Source organism: Oncorhynchus masou, chromosome 24 (genome assembly GCF_036934945.1).
Source record: "Oncorhynchus masou masou isolate Uvic2021 chromosome 24, UVic_Omas_1.1, whole genome shotgun sequence".
Classification (NCBI taxonomy): domain Eukaryota; kingdom Metazoa; phylum Chordata; class Actinopteri; order Salmoniformes; family Salmonidae; genus Oncorhynchus; species Oncorhynchus masou.
This window is the reverse complement of record NC_088235.1, coordinates 61,614,321-61,632,866: the sequence shown is the minus strand read 5'-3', so window position 1 is coordinate 61,632,866 and position 18,546 is coordinate 61,614,321. Positions and strand designations below refer to the sequence as shown.

The 18,546-nt window shown below is 40.9% G+C and overlaps 1 protein-coding gene across 1 annotated transcript in view; it reads left to right on the top strand.

The window, feature by feature from the left end:
- Positions 1-329: 329 nt before the first annotated feature.
- Positions 330-18,546, top strand: part of LOC135512437 (serine/threonine-protein kinase 32C-like) — a 94,124-nt gene continuing 75,907 nt past the window's right edge. The window contains exon 1 of the mRNA XM_064934464.1: positions 330-856. Coding sequence (XP_064790536.1) covers positions 778-856 — 79 coding nt within the window. The 5' untranslated portion in view covers positions 330-777. The remainder of the gene's footprint in view (positions 857-18,546) is intronic.

Here is an 18,546-nt window from a genome sequence, read left to right as displayed (position 1 = left end):
TGTTACTAATATTTGCTATGCTCAGTGTATGTTGGTTGGAGACATAGGTCAGAGCACCTCTCTGGTGACACTGAGCCGGAGGAGCGTGTATCAATCTTTTTGTACAACTCTTTGCGGCTAGTAGATCAAATGACAACTAAAATGAACGAGTCACTCAGAAAAACCAATCATAACTCTCGAATCAGTAATATGAGTAATTGAAAAAACAAACAAATTGCTCTCGAACTGCACATCACTAATTTACGACTTCACAGCTGGTAATTACCACCTTCCCACTTGGAAATGAACGCAGCATTAACCCCCTTTTCAATGATCTGGCGCCAATAATCTCTGAATTAGATTCGCATTTTTGCAACGACTGAATCCAGTTGTTTAATATACAGCAGAACTTCCTGTAATATTGAAAATGTTCTTACATTATAGCACGAGACCTGCAGAAAGGCATGGTTCTTGACATCCATGACAGAGACTCAAGCTACGACGACGAGAGGCGAAGTGCCACGCACAGCTCCGCGAACATAGCTAAATCAGTTGAGGACGGAATAGAAAAATAGGCAAGCCGAGTGTTTTTCTTTGAAATACAGTATTGAGACTCTCTCTCCGATCTAATCGCTCGTCTTCATTGGTTTAGCGAGACAAAGTCGCGGTGCGTAAATGAGAGAAAATCATCGACAAATAATAACCGAGAACGGAGCGATGCATTTGTTCAACGTGTTCAATACAGAGCTGTAGCTAGTTTTTTAAGTGGCGAGGAATGCTATCTGAGCTCACGCATCAATGTTTCACTGGGGCAAGTGGAAGAAGAGGATGGGCGCGAATAGTTCTAAGAGACCGGTCTACGATGAAAAGGAAGATGGTAAGAAAACACAAAGAAACAAAAGCATCACTATTCTTTTGCGTTGATAGTGAACTATAGCGCAACATTGTAGCGCCACCTGAATTGCATTTGAGTCAAAGTTAGTTCAATGGATCAAGCAATTTCATCACGATGTTGCCTAGGCTATAGATGATGAACTCCTATTGATGTCACCTCGATCATTTTTTGGGGAAATATTAGCCTCCTCAAAATACATGGTCTTGCAGCCTAGAGATGAAAGCATATGTCGTGGGTGTGGGGTTCAACTTTAGATTGATGGACAGTGAAACAAAATGTACAATGTCGGCTAAAGTCTAGCAACTGACACCATATTTCACATGTACACTTTTTTTTGTGCCAAATTATACCAATGTTTTGTTCTTGATGATGACACAGGACACTGAAATATTGGTTGCAATTGATTCATTTTGGAGATCAATCAAGTGGCTTCAGTGTCATACAGTCAGTGTAATTACTGGGGATTGCATTTCATGTAGATGTCTCATTATTTGATTATTTTTCTTGCTATTCTTCAGACTTCTCAGGATGTGTTTGCTGAATGCAATACCTGCACACATCACCTTTACATGACTCGTTTGTATGCAGCTGTCTTTGGGGAACTATTATGAAATATGAGTATGTGGAGTCATTGTGTTAATCGAATAATTCTTACAAGATTAGTGGCATGCATGAAAGTAATGCACGTTCATGTCTGTCACTGTGATGGAGAATAAGCCCATTCGAGCTGAACCAAATATGCCTTGCTTTGAATCATCAATGCCCCTTTATACTGTTGCCAATAAATCTGAAATGCCAGATGAACTGACTAAATCAGTGAAAAACTGTAACTAAATGAGGTCAGTTCACTGCAGACTTGTGGTCATATGATTAGGAGGGGATGGAGATTGTGTTTGTGTTCCTGTGTGTATGTGAGTTCTTGTTTGTTTGTGTGTGTGTGTTTAGCTACAAGGGTGACCCATTTAGGAGCTACATTTTGTCCATACAGTTCAAATGGTACTTTTGATGTATCAACAGACATCAGTGAAAATGATGTAAATGTTATGAAAGGTGTAATGAGAAGCTGTGGACCTGCAAACAGTACATTTTTTTTACATTTACAAAAACAACAAAAATTGCATGTGGAGCTTTGTACAGTATATCTGTGTTTGTCAAATAAACAATTATAGAGGTGGTTCTATTTGCAGAGGGAAAAGGGCAGCAGTTTGACAGGCATTATGATATTGTTTTTTTCCCCTATACTTTTGATTAACGAGGAGCCTTGAGGCTCAAGGCTGGCATGGCAAAAATGGGGAGGAGACAACATACACTGAGTATACAAAACATTAGGAACACCTTCCTAATATTGAGTTGAACCCATCCCTTTGCCCTCAGAACAGCCTCAATTCGTCGGGGGATGGACTCTACAAGGTGCCGAAAGCGGCCCATGTTTACTACAATGCTTCCCACAGTTGTGTCGAATTGGCTGGATGTTCTTTGGGTGGTGGACCATTCTTGATACACACGGGAAACTGTTGAGTGTGAAAAACCCAGCAGCGTTGCATGTCTTGACACACTCAAACTGGTGCGTCTGGCACCTACTACCATACCCCGTTAAAGACACTTAAAGCTTTTGTCTTGCCCGTTCACACTCTGAATGGCACACATACACAATCCATGTCTCAATTGTATCAAGGCTTAAAAATCCTTCTTTAACCTGTCTCCTCCCATTCATATGCACTGATTGAAGTGGATTCAACAGGTGACATTGTAAAGGGATCATAGTTTTAAAATGGTTAGTCTGTCATAGAGAGAGCAGGTGTTCCTAATGTTTTGTACACTCGGTGTATATTCTGTTTTAAGTCTTATATCATCTCTATGGGCTGGGGTGATTGCTGCGTATTCTTTACCATACTGCCGTATCTGAATCACTAGTTACATGAATAACTAACCCCGCCACCACTCCACCTCACCCAGAGTGAGCATGCCATGTATGATCATAATCACCATCCCCATCACAGGAGGTTGGTGACGGCTTAATTGGGGAGGACGGGCTTGTGGTAATGGCTGGAGCGGAATCAGTGGTATGGTATCAAATACACTACCGGTCAAAAGTTTTAGAACACCTACTCATTCAAGGGTTTTTCTTTATTTGTACTATTTTCTACATTGTAGAATAATAGTGAAGACATCAAAACTATGAAATAACACACATGGAATCATGTAGTAACTAAAAAAAGTGTTAAACAAATCAAAATATATTCTTCAAACAGCCACCCTTTGCCTTGATGACAGCTTTGCACAGTCTTGGCATTCTGTCAACCAGATTCATGAGGTAGTATGGTATGGAAAGCATGTCAATTAACAAGTGTGCCTTAAAAGTACATTTGTGGAATTTTTTTCCTTAATGCATTTGAGCCGATCGTTGTGTTGTGACAAGGTAGGGGCGGTATACAGACGATAGCCCTATTTGGTAAAAAGACCCAGTCCATATTATGGCAAGACCAGCTCAAATAAGCAAAGGGACGACAGTCAATCATTACTTTACGAAATGAAGATCAGTCAATACGGAAAATTTCTAGAACTTTGAACGTTTCTTCAACTGCAGTAACAAAAACCATCAAGCGCTATGAGAAACTGTCTCTCATGAGGACCGCCACAGGAATGGAAGACCCAGAGTTACCTCTGCTGCACAGGATAAGTTCATTCGAGTTACCAGCCTCAGAAATTGCAGCCCAAATAAATTCTTCAGAGTTCAAGTAACAGACACATCTCAACATCATCTGTTCAGAGGAGACTGTGTGAATCAGTCCTTCATGGTCGAATTGCGGCAAAGAATCCACTACTAAAGGACACCATTGTTTGGGCCAAGAAACACGAGCAATGGACATTAGATCGGTGGAAATCTGTTCTTTGGTCTGGAGTCCAACGGATGAGTGAAGGGATGATTTCCGCATGTGTATTTCCCACCATAAAGCATGGAGTTGGAGGTGTTATGGTGTGGGGGTGCTTTGCTGGTGACACTGTAATTTGGATTGAATTCAAGGCACACTTAACCAGCATTGCTACCACAGCATTCTGAAGTGATACGCCACCCCATTAGTGGGACAATCATTTGTTTTTCAACAGGACAATGACCCAACACAACCCCAGGCTGTGTAAGGGATATTTTACCAAGAAGGAGAGTGATGGAGTGCTGCATCAGATGACCTGGCCTCCACAATCTCCCGACCTCAACCAAATTGAGATGGTTTGGGATGAGTCTGACTGCAGAGTGAATGAAAAGCAGTCAACAAGTGCTCAGCATATGTGGGAACTCCTTCAAGACTGTTGGAAAAGCATTCCAGGTGAAGCTGGTCGAGAGAATGCCAAGATTGTGCAAAGATGTCATCAAGGAAAAGGGTGGCTACGTTGAAGAATCTCAAATATAAAATATATTTTGTGTTTAACACTTTTGTGTACTACATGATTCCATATGTGGTATTTCATTAGTTGTTATGTCTTCACTATTATTCTAAATTGTAGAAAATAGTAAAAATAAAGAACAACCCTTGAATGAGTAGGTGTTCTAAAACTTTTGACTGGTAGTGTACATCAAACACATGGTTTGATGCTATTCTATTTACTTGGTTCCAGCCATTAATATGAGCCATCCTCCCCTCAGTAGCCTAGACTGATCCCCATCATCATCATCATCATGCGTAGATGCACTACATTAAGTGGAGGCGGTTGATTGAATTCCTTTCACAACATGAAAAGACTATCTTCACAGAGCAGAAATACTCTCCTGAAAGGGTAGGAAAAGGCACAAGTGGGGTTGCACATTTTGGGGAATATTCAGGGGTGGACACTTTCTGTGGGAATTAACGGGACTATATGGGAATTAACGGAAAGATATGCAAATTAATATTAATACCATTTAAATGTAGATGTTATTTGCTTTGGATATATTTACCATAACATATGAGGACAGAATCATAAACATTTTACCTTATCATAAGTAAACATAATTGCAAATGACTAAATTCTTCCAATATAATTTAAATAAATAATTTAGTTATGAATTGAACTTCAATTAAATTAGTTGACTCTTCACATGGGATGATTTTGCTGAACAACAAAAGAAAGGGAATATTGAATGATCCATCGCATCTCCCAAAAACTTTTTCAAAATGCATCTGTAAAATGATAGTCTAGAAACGAAAGCTTTGGTTGTCTTCTTCTCAAGCTTCCATGTCTTCTCCCTGGACCTCCTCAATGTCCACCTCTTGAACATCAGACTCTGAGGCCTCATCTACACTGTCACTTTCCAACCCTGTTGAGGATGGCTTTGTTGTCGGGCTCAAAAAGCATCAAATTTGCCTGGGTGGCCACCAATTTTTCAACCCTTGTATTGGTCAGCCTGTTGCGTGCTTTGGTGTGTGTGTGTGTGTGTGTGTGTGTGTGTGTGTTCCAACGTAAGGAACAGTTGCGCTCTGAGGTGGATAATGTTGGTGGGATTTGGAGGATGATGGAAGCAACAGGGGAAAGAGCCTCAGATCCACAAAGTTCCTTCCACCAGATGTCTGATGAGATATGTTGGCATGACTGCCATATTGCATCTCCATCCCAAAGCCCTTGCTAGGAAGTGTACTTCACCAGACTGCCAAGAACCATGCCCTCATCCAGGCAAAGGTGGCTAGACATGGTAGTGATGACACCATAGGCATTGTTGATCTCTGCACCAAACCGGATGCTCTTGCCAGCATACTTGGAGTCCAACATGTACGCTGCTGCGTGTTTTGACTTCAGGCAGAAGTCTTCACGCTTTTTGATGTATTTCAGAACTGCAGTTTCCTCTGCTTGGGCAACAGTGAAGTGGGCTGGGCAGTACGGATTTCCACTCTTACATCTGCAAGCAGAGTCTAAACATCAGTCAGGATGGCTTTGTCTCCCTCAATCCGTGCAATGGCTACTGCTATAGGTTTCAGGCTGCTTACCACTCTCCCAAAATACATCATCAGGATCCTCTTGATATGGCTGTACGTATCGACAGAAATATGGCCATTTCTTGGAAAGATTCCTTCCCCTCCAGGAGACTGTCAAACATGATGGCAACACCACCCCAACGGGTGTTGCTTTGCAGCTTCAATGTGGTGCTCTTATTTTTCTCACTTTGATTGGTGATGTAGATGGCAGCTATAACTTGATGACCCTTCACATACCTAACCATTTCCTTGGCTCTCTTGTAGGGTGTATCTGTTGTTTTTAGTGCCACGATGTCCTTCAGGAGTAGATTTAATGCATCAGCAGCAAAGCGAATAGGTGTGATGTGAGGGTAGGACTCCTCCACTTTAGACCAAGTAGCCTTCATGTTCACAGCATTGTCTGTCACCAGTGCAAATAACCTATGTGGTCCAAGGTCATTGATGACTGTCTTCAGCTCATCTGCAATGTAGAGACCGGTGTATCTGTTGGCACTTGTTTCTGTGCTCTTATAGAATACTGGTTGAGTGTTGGAGATGATGTAGTTAATTATTCCTTGCCCACGAACATTCAACCACCCATCAGAGAGGATTGCAATACTGTGGCACTTATAACTCTTGTGCCTAGGGTTGCAAAGGGTCGGAAACTGCCAATACGGCCTCCTTTCTCTATGATTTGCTTGACCTTCACTTGAACTCTATTGAACTCTGCATCCAGCAAATTAGTAGATAAAGCATGTCTGGTTGGAGGGGTGTATGCTGGGCGAAGAACATTTAGAAATCTCTTCCAATACAAATTGCCTGTGAGCATCAGAGGTGAACCAGTTGCATACACAGCTCGAGCAAGACATTCATTAGCATTTCTCTGACTACGTTCCTCCATTGAGTCAAAAGAACTTCTGATTCCAGGAGGACTATGAGCTGTTGCTATCGATAATGTGTCTGATTCATCATTTTTACCTCAAATAGAAGTAGAGGGACTTTTGTCAGAGGTTACTTGTTGTGAGCACTGAGGGAACTTTATGCACTTGGCCAAATGATTCTGCATCTTTGTTGCATTCTTCACATATGATTTGGCACAGTATTTGTAAATGTACACAGCTTTTCCTTCTACATTAGCTGCAGTGAAATGTCTCGACACATCAGATGGTGTCCGTGGCATTTTCCTGTAAAGATTAGGGAAAACATTGTAAAAAAGAACCCCAAATACAATTCCATGTACAGATAAATAGTTATGCAGTGAGAATAAACAACTCCGTTGTAAGATATTTTTTTTTAAATGAACCCTGTATGGAGTTAGCACTCCTCAGTTAGCAGGCTCATGCAATTTAAAACCCACATGGTAGCAAAAACTAACTAGAAGAAATTGTTAAGTTAGAAATGATTTAAACACACTTTGCTGAAGGCTACTATTTACTAGTTAACAAAAAAGTATGTATGTCATCTAAAATATATTCACCCCACCCAGTATTTTCATCAAAAGTTACCAGAAAGCATGTAGTCCTTGGCTCAGACAGTGTGTGGGCTCAATAGCATCTCATTAGTGTGCAAGATCTTGAGAATCAGCTGTAGATGTGATGGAAGAATGCACTGTGTATGCAGAGGGTTGCAATTCCATTGAATTGGTGGATAGTTTAACCAAAATATGCCACAAGACCTAGAATTGCCTTGTGTATCCCACAAAAAAAGGTTAACTGTTAGCTTAAACGTTAACTTTTTTTAATGAATTACACAAAATTCCCAAAATTCCCAGGCTTAACTTCCCATGGAAAATTTCTCGGAAAGTGTCCGACCCTTTGCAAGCCTAGGCACAAGAGTTATAAGTGCCTCGATACTTTCTTAATGCGTTATCCTTCGATGTATATGATCTCTACTAGGGATGTGATGAGTCACCGATATGCGGACCCCAAACTGATCCAGATGTAGCATGCATCAGTCAGAAAATCGCTTCAAATGTTATGGATCGCCATGTTACATTCTTTTTACCTTCCGAAAATACCTCATCTTTTGTGACAACTGATGCGTCGTCTCCTTCAGCATCGAACCGCATGTAACTGTTGACAGTCATTGATCTATACTTTATTTTTCATGCCGAACAACAGGCAATATCTGTAACCTAGTCAAACTGCACTGTGCCCAGCTCACTAACGCGAGATAGGCAGCCTGATCTTGGGATAATACAGGGTAAAGGAAATCATTTCATAACCAGGACAGCAATCACTTTTACGAGATGGCCTGCACGGCCAAAGCGAGAGGAGAAGAAAAGATCACTTCCTAAAAACTTCCAAAACATTTGATATTAAGATGGGGAGTGAAATCCAAAGTTGTGCTATATATTCATTACCTACGTTGTAGCTAATTTGTAAACGATCAATATTGATGGATACTAGCTCAAACAGTTCATTTGCAAAAATGACAAGTTAATTAGAGGGTGACGATATTTCACAACCAAAGTGAGGGGACAAAAAACATTGGCTACATTGCCTACTAATCCGATGGTGGTAGATGCCTCGTCTCCTTTATGGCTGAGCTCAGGTGCCTACATAGTACACACACCATAGACACACACACACAGAAGTAATTTCAGACAGATCCAGCTCCGAGAGGCCCATCTCCTGATCTCTATCAGCAGCAGAATTTAATTTAGAATGGAAAATGAATGTGTTCATGCAACAAACGTATCATATTGCATCCGGCTCTCCCACCGAATTCTTTTAAACTACAACGTATCGTATCAGAGCCCATGTATCTAAATACGAATCGAATCGTCTTGAAAGGGAAAGATGCACATCCCTAATCTCTACACATTACACCAATAGTAGCATCACATCCCATTCAGCCGACTGTATCGAAGTTGCTGAGTTGGTTTCATATGAAGAGCATCCACTAAGTGTTGTTTTTGTTTCTGCCTGGGTCTCTCAGAAACAATATCTCTTGGCTTCTTGGAAAACGGTATATGGTCTACATTGGGCAGTAATATTAGAGCAGTACTTGGCTAGAATGGAGTTATCAGGTTAATGTCTAACAGAAGCTGCCCGAGGGCTATTTTAGATTTTTTTTTTTTTTTTTTACATTTATAGCAAGGAGATAAGAGAGCCTATGGGATTGATTAGGGCACTCATTCTCCTTGCTTGGCTGTTGTACAATGCATTATTTCTCAGAACTACCTCCAGCCTTGGTGACAAATGCATTATTTCTCAGAACTACCTCCAGCCTTGGTGACAAATGCATTATTTCTCAGAACTACTTCCTAGCCTTGGTAACAATTTAACTTGTGTCGTATAAACAGACCGACATATGACCGGATCCCACTGCTCCACTCAAGCCTTTCTTCAGAAAGGTCATGCAAACACTAGCTGGATGAACGTGTTGAAGCATGTGCCAAGGCAAGCCCCAGGAGAAAGAAGCATTTTCCTTTGAGAACCTTGACCGGACCACTGCAGTAATGCACATACCGTCGGCCGCTTTTGAATGGAATGTGTTTGCATCGAAAGAGTAGACAATCCTGGGAGACGCCGAATGGAGATATCCATGCGTTCCTTGATAGAGCCCACCAGGCATGTTCTTTGTACTCCATACGGTTCATTGCTCCTCTGATTGACTATACAGAGAAGCCTACTGTGCGCGTAATGTGCTCGATGTAGTGTGTGCAAGTTTGTATGTTGGGAATGTGTACTTCCGCAGATATGAGGGTTTGAGGAACAAAACAGCGAGGCAGACTTGGAGGAGTGTAGGAAAGAGATAAAGAGAGAGATGGCAGATTGCTTGCATGGAATACTGAGTCCCGGTTTTCTTTCATCTCCAGCATTAGTGTCTCTCTCTCGAACAGAGCTGGAGCCCTATGCCTGCAGCTTTTAGCCTCACTAGGTACTGACTAATTCCCCTTATGCCAGTAGTAATCCAATACGTGGCTGATATGGTGGTTATACTGCGGTATTATCTGATTTGTGGTGAGAAAGGAATACCTCACCAACTTCACAAGTTGGGCATACAGTACAGTTATAGACTAGCAATAACATCACATACTCAACTCGTGGGTTGAAGATTGGGTGATGGATAGACTACTTTGAACAATACCCCTTTTGTGTAGTAGTAGTAGTAGTAGTAGTAGGCAGTAGTCCTTGTTAAAATAGTGTATCTACAGGTCTTGAATATATTTGCAATTCCCTTAACTTACTTCCGGTGATAAACAGGAGACAGGTTTCATAGAAAAACTAGTTTCAGACTGTAGGTGTCTTCAAAGAGATCAGCTCAGTTGGGTTCTGAGCTAAAAAAAAAACGAAAGGTCGCTCGGTGTGTTTGTGTGCGTGCGTGTGTTGGCCAGCGCATGATGCGAGGAGCGGATGAGGGCACACAGAGAATGTAATTGACGTCAGCCCAGTGGGTTGGATGAGAACCTGTCATATATTCAGGGTGTATTCTCACAACTGCAGACTTCTCTTTTCTATGTTTTCCTTTCTCTTTACTGTGCTTTTTGTTGCTCTTATTCTCCATTGATTTTCCTCTCAGTTTTAAAATGTGTATTGATGTAGGCTAATAAGAAAATGATTGATTATGCAAATCTCTTTCTGCCCTTTTGCAGTGTTTACTGTCACTGTTGTTTCCCTCGATATTGCAGATGGTTGTCTATGCAGCTAAGAATGATTAATACACACAAGTAAACACTGTTCTTTTATTTTTTTTATGGACAAAACATTATTTAACACTTCTTATAACCCCCACAGTTTACAGTCTACTACACTGAACAGAAATATAAATGCAACATGTCAAGTGTTGGTCCCATGTTTCATGAGCTGAAATAAAAGATCCCAGAAATGTTCCATACGCACAACAAGCTTATTTCTCTCAAATAATGTGCACAAATTGGTTTCACATCCCTGTTAGTGAGATTTTTTTCCTTTGCCAAGATAATCCATCCACCTGAGAGACGTGGCATATCAAGAAGCTGATTAAACAGCATGATCATTACACAGGTGCATCTTGTGCTGGGGACAATAAAAGGCCACTCTAAAATGTCACAACACAATGCCACTAATGTCTCAAGTTTTGAGGGAGTGTGCAATTAGCATGCTGACTGCATGAATGTCCACCAGAGCTGTTGTCAGAGATTTGCATGTACATTTCTTTCTGTAATAAAGCCCTTTTGTGGGGATGAACTCATTCAGATTGGCTGGGCCTGGCTTCCCAGTGGGTGGGCCTATGCCCTCACAGGCCCACTCATGGCTGCACCCCTACCCAATCATGTGAAATCAATAGATTATGGCCTAATGAATTTATTTCAATTGACTGATTTCCTTATATGAACTGTAACTCAGAAAAGTCTTTGAAATTGTTGCATGTTGTGTTTACTGCATGAATCAGGCCTTCGTGGTTGAATTGCTGCAAAGAAACCACTACTAAAGGACACCAATAATAAGAAGAGACTTGCTTGGGCCAAGAAACACGAGCAATGGACATTAGACCGGTAGAAATTTGTCCTTTTGGTCTGGAGTCCAAATTTGAGATTTTTGGATGAACTCATCAACCATCGTGTCTTTGTGAGATGTGTGTGGTTGAACGGATAATCTCCGTATGTGTATTTCCCAACGTAAAGCATGGAGGAGGAGGTGTTATAGTGTGGTGGGTGCTTTGCTCGTGACAATGTCTGTGATTTAATTAGAATTCAGGGAACACTTAACAAGCATGGCTACCACTGCATTCTGCAGTGAATACGCCATCCCATCTGGTTTGTGCTTAGTGGGACTATCATTTGTTTTTCAACAAGACAATGACCCAACATGTGTAATTTCATCATTTTGATGTCTTCACTATTATTCTACAATGTAGAAAATCTTAAAAAATAAGGAAAATTCCCTTGAATGAGTAGGTTTTCTAAAACCTTTGACCGGTAGAGCGTGTGTGTGTGTGTGTGTGTGTGTGTGTGTGTGTGTACAGTACCAGTCAAAAGTTGTGACACAACTACTCAAGCTTTTTTCTTTATTTTTTATATTTTATACTTTGTAGAATAATAGAGAAGACATCAAAACGATGAAATACCACATACGGAATCATGTAGTAACAGTTATTTTACATTTTAGACTCTTCAAAGCAGCCACCCTTTGTCTTGATGACAGCTTTGCACACTCTTGGCAATCTCTCAACCAGCTTCATCTGGAATTTTTTTCCAACAGTCTTGAAAGAGTTCCCACATGTGACCTGATTCAGGAAACTAGGTGTATGTCGCAAGTCACGACATCACAGGAGAGACATTTTGAACGTAGAAAAATATTTTATCAAATTGCGTTTTGTGATAGAAATGCGTTTTGTTTTTCGAACATGTGAACTTTCATGTGCCTTAATAACAAACTGTATGCTATCTGTAAATACGAATAAGATTGTTAAATTACGAGCCTTGTTAAGCCACAGAAAGAGAGCATCTTTCCCACTAGCCATGATTGGCTGAGATAACGAGTTGCTTGGACATGCCGAGAGAGGAGTTCGGATTGGTCTGCCATATTGAAGGCTTCTGTCAATTTGAGCTAGTCAGTCTGTGTTGGTAATCCTGTTGAACGCGGCTTTAAAAAAATGTATTGGGTAGTGGAGCTGCATAAGTGTTGCTCTCCACTTTCTGGAGGATCAAGTTTTGAAATCAGTGGAATTAGAGTACGATAGTTAAAGAGCTGGAGAAAACAACACCTGTCTCTGGATTACATCTTCAAACTAAGGGCAACCATGGTATGGCATTCCTGACCGGGTGACTCGTCCATCATGCATGATGATGTATACAGGTAAGATAGTCCAACATTAGCTAACTACATTTTCAGATATTACACGTTTCTAATTTTGACAGAAAGTGGTTTAATTTCAAGCTAAAGTGTACTGTTAACGTTAGCTGGCTGGCTCCCTAGCTAACATTAGGCTCTAAATAGAAAAGCAAACTTTGGACATGGTTGGTTAGCTCCCAGCACTGTGGCCTTGTTGTTCGTTGTTTAACTAGCTAACGTTGGCGGTCTGGCTCGTTAGCTAACGTTACGTGATGTGTGTGTGATCTTAAAAGTTGTTTATCTAGCTTGGTTCATTGTTTAGCTAGCTAGTTAATGTTAGCTGGCTGGCTCTCTAGCGGAGGTTGTTATTAGTTTCCCAGAGCTGTTTGCTTTTCTTGTTAGAGCCTAATGTTAGGTTTTGTTGGCATTTTGTTTATTGTTGTTTATCTAGCTAACGTTAGCTGGCTGGCTTGTTAGCTAACGTTACGTGACGTACAACACTCGTTGAATATGGCCGGTGTCAGTAACCGTCTGCAAAAAAAGTAATACAATTGTTTCCAGCAGAGCTGGTTAGGCTGTTTTCATGTTATCCAGAGGTAAACAAATAATCGGCCAGAGCGCCAAGTGTGCGCTCCGAGAGCGAAACGAGATGGGTGGGGCTAAAGCTTAAGAGTATGTGAACGATGCTGAATGTGTGTAGTCAAAGAAGAGCTCTTCAGTAGATACCAAAACATTCAAAGGCTGTTTTGTCAAAAGTGAAGTTACAAGTTTATCAACTTTCAAATCAGAATTACTTTCCCATTGTTCCTCAAATGCAGTGTATGATATACCATTTTGTAGCTCGGAGTGTCTGCTTTTATCCAACGTAAAAAACACCATTTCAAATTTTGCTACATGAGACTGAATCAAGGCGGTTGGTCACATTCACTGTCCATGAGAAAGCAAGCGAGAACGATACTAAGCAGAAGAGAAGAGAGATGATAAAGATGTCAATTTTTAATCCCAAAAAATAAAAAGTTGTTTGACAAAAGCATATATTGTAAATTTCCTTAATTTATGTGTAAATCCTGGCTCAGTTTTTTTTAGACCAGTGGTTCTCTTTTGTGTGTGTGTGTGTGTGTGTGTGTGTGTGTGTGTGTGTGTGTTCAAAGGGGAGTACTGGAGCTTCTTCTCAATCCTCTGGGCAGTGCACTGAAAGCTGGCCAGATTCTTGCCTTTCATTTGGCCCCTCTGCTTTAGAGATTTCAGAAAAGCCTGTTGAATCCAATTAGGCTCAATTTATAGGTAATCTCAAACAAGTCTCAGATTGGGCTGGGGAAGTTCTGCAACATTTTAAGATGCGACTGGACCTGCCTACTTTTACATAGGTTTCCAGAGGCTATTTTTTTTTCTGTCTGTGCGTGGAGGTGTTGAGAGGTGGTTGTCCTTTAGGAATAAGAGATGCCGTGGGAAGATTTAGTGTGTTAATTTATTCATGTGGCACTTTGGAGTTCAGGGAGGGATTAGATTTTGTCTGGAGCAGCAGATTCATAACAGTAAGAGATTGAGGCCAGGGGAGGTTACTGTAGTGCTGTATTCTCAGGCTGGTTGTGTGTCTTCTGCGCTGTGCATATTGATTGCTACATTGAATGAAATTGCATTTTGATTGCTATATCATGAAAGGGAGAGTGCGAGATTTTGGCAATTAAGCCCTTTAGCTACTTATCCAGAGTCAGATGAACTCATGGATACCATTTGAAGGAAGTTGAAGATAGTTTTGCGAGCCATTGCTAAAAGTGTTAGCGTAATGACTGGAAGTGTACCGGAACAACTAGCATGCTGGTACCCATGAATTCATCTGACACTGGGTAAGTAGAAAAAGTGCTTAATTGGTAAAATCTCACACTATACTTTTTAATGTTTTCTGGGAAGTTTAACACTTCTCCAAGGCTTTTTGAGGTGTGATAATATGTGCAACACGACAAGACGGGTTGGAAATACATCAACCGATATGTTAGAGTTAGTCTGTTGGGCTTAGGACAATGCCAGCTCACTGTACCACACCACGCCTCTAAAGATGTGAGCCTCACTCGTGATGCCAGAGGGGGTGTCACTCACGGTGGCAGCATGCTTGGCTCATTCATGAAACACTGCTCACTGAACCCATGAATCGGCCATGAAATGTGACACCATCAAAGCTGACAGAGGCCCCCCCCCCAGCTGCCCGTTGGTCCCCCAGGGAGCATATATGCAAATCAACCTGCAAAGAAAATCCTACAACAAGTGTAGACTTAAAGTGAAATGATTCATTATGGGCCCTTCCCAACAATGCAGAGAGAAATTAAACAAATAATTGAAAGATTATAACACAAGGAATAAATATACAGTGAGTAACGATAACTTGGCTATATACACAAGGTACCAGACTGTGCAGGGGTACGAGGTAATTGAGGTAGATGTATTCATATAGGTAAGGGTAAAGTGACACCCACCCCATTGGTTCTTCAATCACATTCGGAACCCAGGACTTCTTTCAGGTGCCACGAGGGATCTGTCATGCCCAATTGAACAGCAGCGTTTGAAGAAAACTGTCTGGAATAATCATGTAAATAGCTGTGGTGTAGCCAAAAAAACACAGATTATGGCCATTCCACTATGCCTGTTTGCGCAGATGGTGGATGGACATCATTCACAATTTAGTGTGACTAGGGTGTTTATTTTAGCGTTTTAGAAAATTAAATGATAAATGTGTTTGTGTTATGCACCTGTGTGTGTGTGTGTGTGTGTGAATATATAATTGCTGGAGCGCTGTGTCCCAGATACCTGGTAAAGCTCACAGAAGCAGGTGTATCTGGGCCAGAACTCAACGTGTCCTGCCGCAGCCCCAACCAAGAGCTGGACAGAGAACTAGGCCAGCCCCCCCCCCAGTCACATGCAATGTCAGAGGTTGTACTTATGAATTTTGTCATGTGCGATTGCCAAAAGAATATGTTTGCAGCGTCTGAAGTTTGTAGGTGCCATCAACACTTCTCGTTATGAATCAATATGCCATGAAGGAGCAGACTCATTTTTATGGTGTTCATCCTTCCCCTTTGCACCATGCTTTCAATTTACACCGTAATTGTTTTCGTGCGTGTTTCTGTTTGTGTTTCTATGTTTGTGCATACCTGTTTGTGCATACCTGTTTGTGCATACCTGTTTGTGCATACCTGTTTGTGCATACCTGTTGTGTGTGTGTGTGTGTGTGTGTGTGTGTGTGTGTGTGTGTGTGTGTGTGTGTGTGTGTGTGTGTGTGTGTGTGTGTGTGTGTGTGTGAGGACAGCTGTTGTAAAGATGAATTATTCAGCCCTCTATGTGTACTTTTCACCTCGGAAAGAGTCTTAAAATAGAACGACGGTGTAATTCCCTCCCCTCACGATCACCCCTTAACCCTTTACACTTGTGGGAATTGGCCTGTATAGATGTTTCTTACAGAAGAAATATGAAAACCATATGCATAACCACGGTGGCAATTGAAAGGGAACAGTGTGTAGATTATGGGCAAATGATTAGACTAAAAGTGAGGACACAGCAGTTCACCTGACACAAGACTGAATCCAAACATTCCACTGTGGATTTTATATGCATTCTACATTTGTTGTACTTTTCGCCGTATTTGTTGATGAGCAAATCTGAAACTACTCTGGATACATTCAGTAACACCATAAGAATATTCCTGGAAAATATGGGGTAGGTGCAACATAAGAAAATAATTTGAGTTTGAGTGAGAGGACCAACCAGACCCGGCACCATGATGAAGTGACCAAGGGGGCGGTTGAAATCAGTGAGGGGGCAAAACATTTTGGGGTTCTTGCAGTGGAATTTATATTTAATTCTGCTTATATAATCACGCTATTCCACAATAAACATAAAGTTCAAATGCCAAGACTCCGAGATCATTAAATGATTTTGTAATCTGTAGCATATCTCTGCTGCGCTGTATCAGCATAATGGACAGTGCTCTACAGTTAAGGCAGTTTTGGTAATGAATATAGGCTATAAGATAGGCTGTTTGTAATAGGAGAATGCAGCCGTACACATGGCTGGCTTACCAAAAAAATGTGAACTAAATGCAGAAAGTAATAGCCTAGTTTTTCATGCATGCAAACAAAAATACTGAATAGCAGTTTGGCTTAGAATACCGACTGCGAATGCGACCTAGGGTTGGGCGATATGGCCAAAATATCATATCACTGTATTTTTCAAATTTTTGATGGTATTTTATGGTTTAGAAATATAAAAGTTCTACATTTGCTTTATGAGTAGTATGTGACGCTAGGGTGTCGACACATACCTTCTAAGTGATTTCAATGGGTCTCCCTCCATTTGGATTGTTCTATAATGTTCAATATATACAGTGGCAAGAAAAAGTATGTGAACCCTTTGAAAAAACCTGGATTTCTGCATAAATTCGTCATAACATTTGATCTGATCTTCATCCAAGTCACAACAATAGACAAACCGTCTGCTTAAACTAATAACACACAAACAATTATACGTTTTCATGTCTTTATTGAACACACCATGTAACCATTCACAGTGCAGGGTGGGAAAAGTATGTGAACTGTTGGATTTAATAACTGGTTGACCGTCCTTTGACAGCAATAACCTCAAACAAATGTTTTCTGTATTTGCGGAACAGACCTACACAACGGTCAGGAGGAATTGTTGGCCCATTCCTCTTTACAAAACTGTTTCAGTTCAGCAATTTTCTTGTGATGTCTGGTGTGAACTGCTCTCTTGAGTTCATGCCACAGCATCTCAATCGGGTTGAGGTCAGGACTCTGACTGGGCCACTCCAGAATGAGTATTTTCTTCTGTTGAAGCCATTCTGTTGTTGATTTACTTCTGTGTTTTGGGTCATTGACCTATTGCATCACCCAACTTCTGTTGAGCTTCAATTGGCAGAAATTTACTAACATTCTGCTGCAAAATGTCTTGATAAACTTGGGAATTCATTTTTTCCAACGATGATTACATGCTGTCCAGGCCCTGAGGCAGCAAAGCAGCCCCAAACCATGATGCTCCCTCCACCATACTTTACAGTTGGGATGAGGTTTTGATGTTGGTGTGCTGTGCCTTTTTTTCTCAACACATAGTGTTGTGTGTTACTTCCAAACAACTCAACTGTAGTTTCATCTGTCAGAATATTTTGCTAGTAGCACTGTGGAACATCCAGGTGCACTTTTGCAAACTTCAGACTTGCAGCAATGTTTTTTTTAGCAGTGGCTTATTCCGTGGTGTCCTCCCATGAACCCCATTCTTGTTTAGTGTTTTACGTATCGTAGACTCGTCAGTAGAGATGTTAGCATGTTCCAGAGATTTCTGTAAGTCTTTAGCTGACACTAGAATGCTTTTTAACCTCATTGAGCATTCTGAGCTGTGCTCTTGCAGTCTTCTTTGCAGGATGGCCACTCCTAGGGAGAGTAGCAACAGTGCTGAACTTTCTCAATTTGTAGACCATTTGTCTTACCGTGGACTGATGAACATCAAAGATTTTAGAGATACTTTTGTAACCCTTTCCAGCTTTATGCAAGTCGACAATTCTTAATTTTAGGTCTTCTGAGACCTCTTTTGTTCGAGGCATGGTTCACATCAGGCAATGAGTTTTTATAGGGCAAAGCAGCTCTAACAACATCTCCAATCTCGTCTCATTGATTGGACTCCAGGTTAGCTGACTCCTGACTCCAATTAGCTTTTGGAGAAGTCATTAGCCTAGGGGTTCACATACTTTTTCCAACCTACTCTAAATTATGTATTCAATATAGACAACACACAAATTATTGTATTTTCCTTATCTGTTTAAGCACATTATGTTTGTCTATTGTTGTGACTTAGATGAAGATCAGATTCAATTTGTTGACCAATTTATGCAGAAATCCAGGTAATTCCAAATGTTTCACATAAACTCCTCTCACTGTCAACTGCGTTTATTTTCAGCAAACTTAACATGTGTAAATATTTGTAT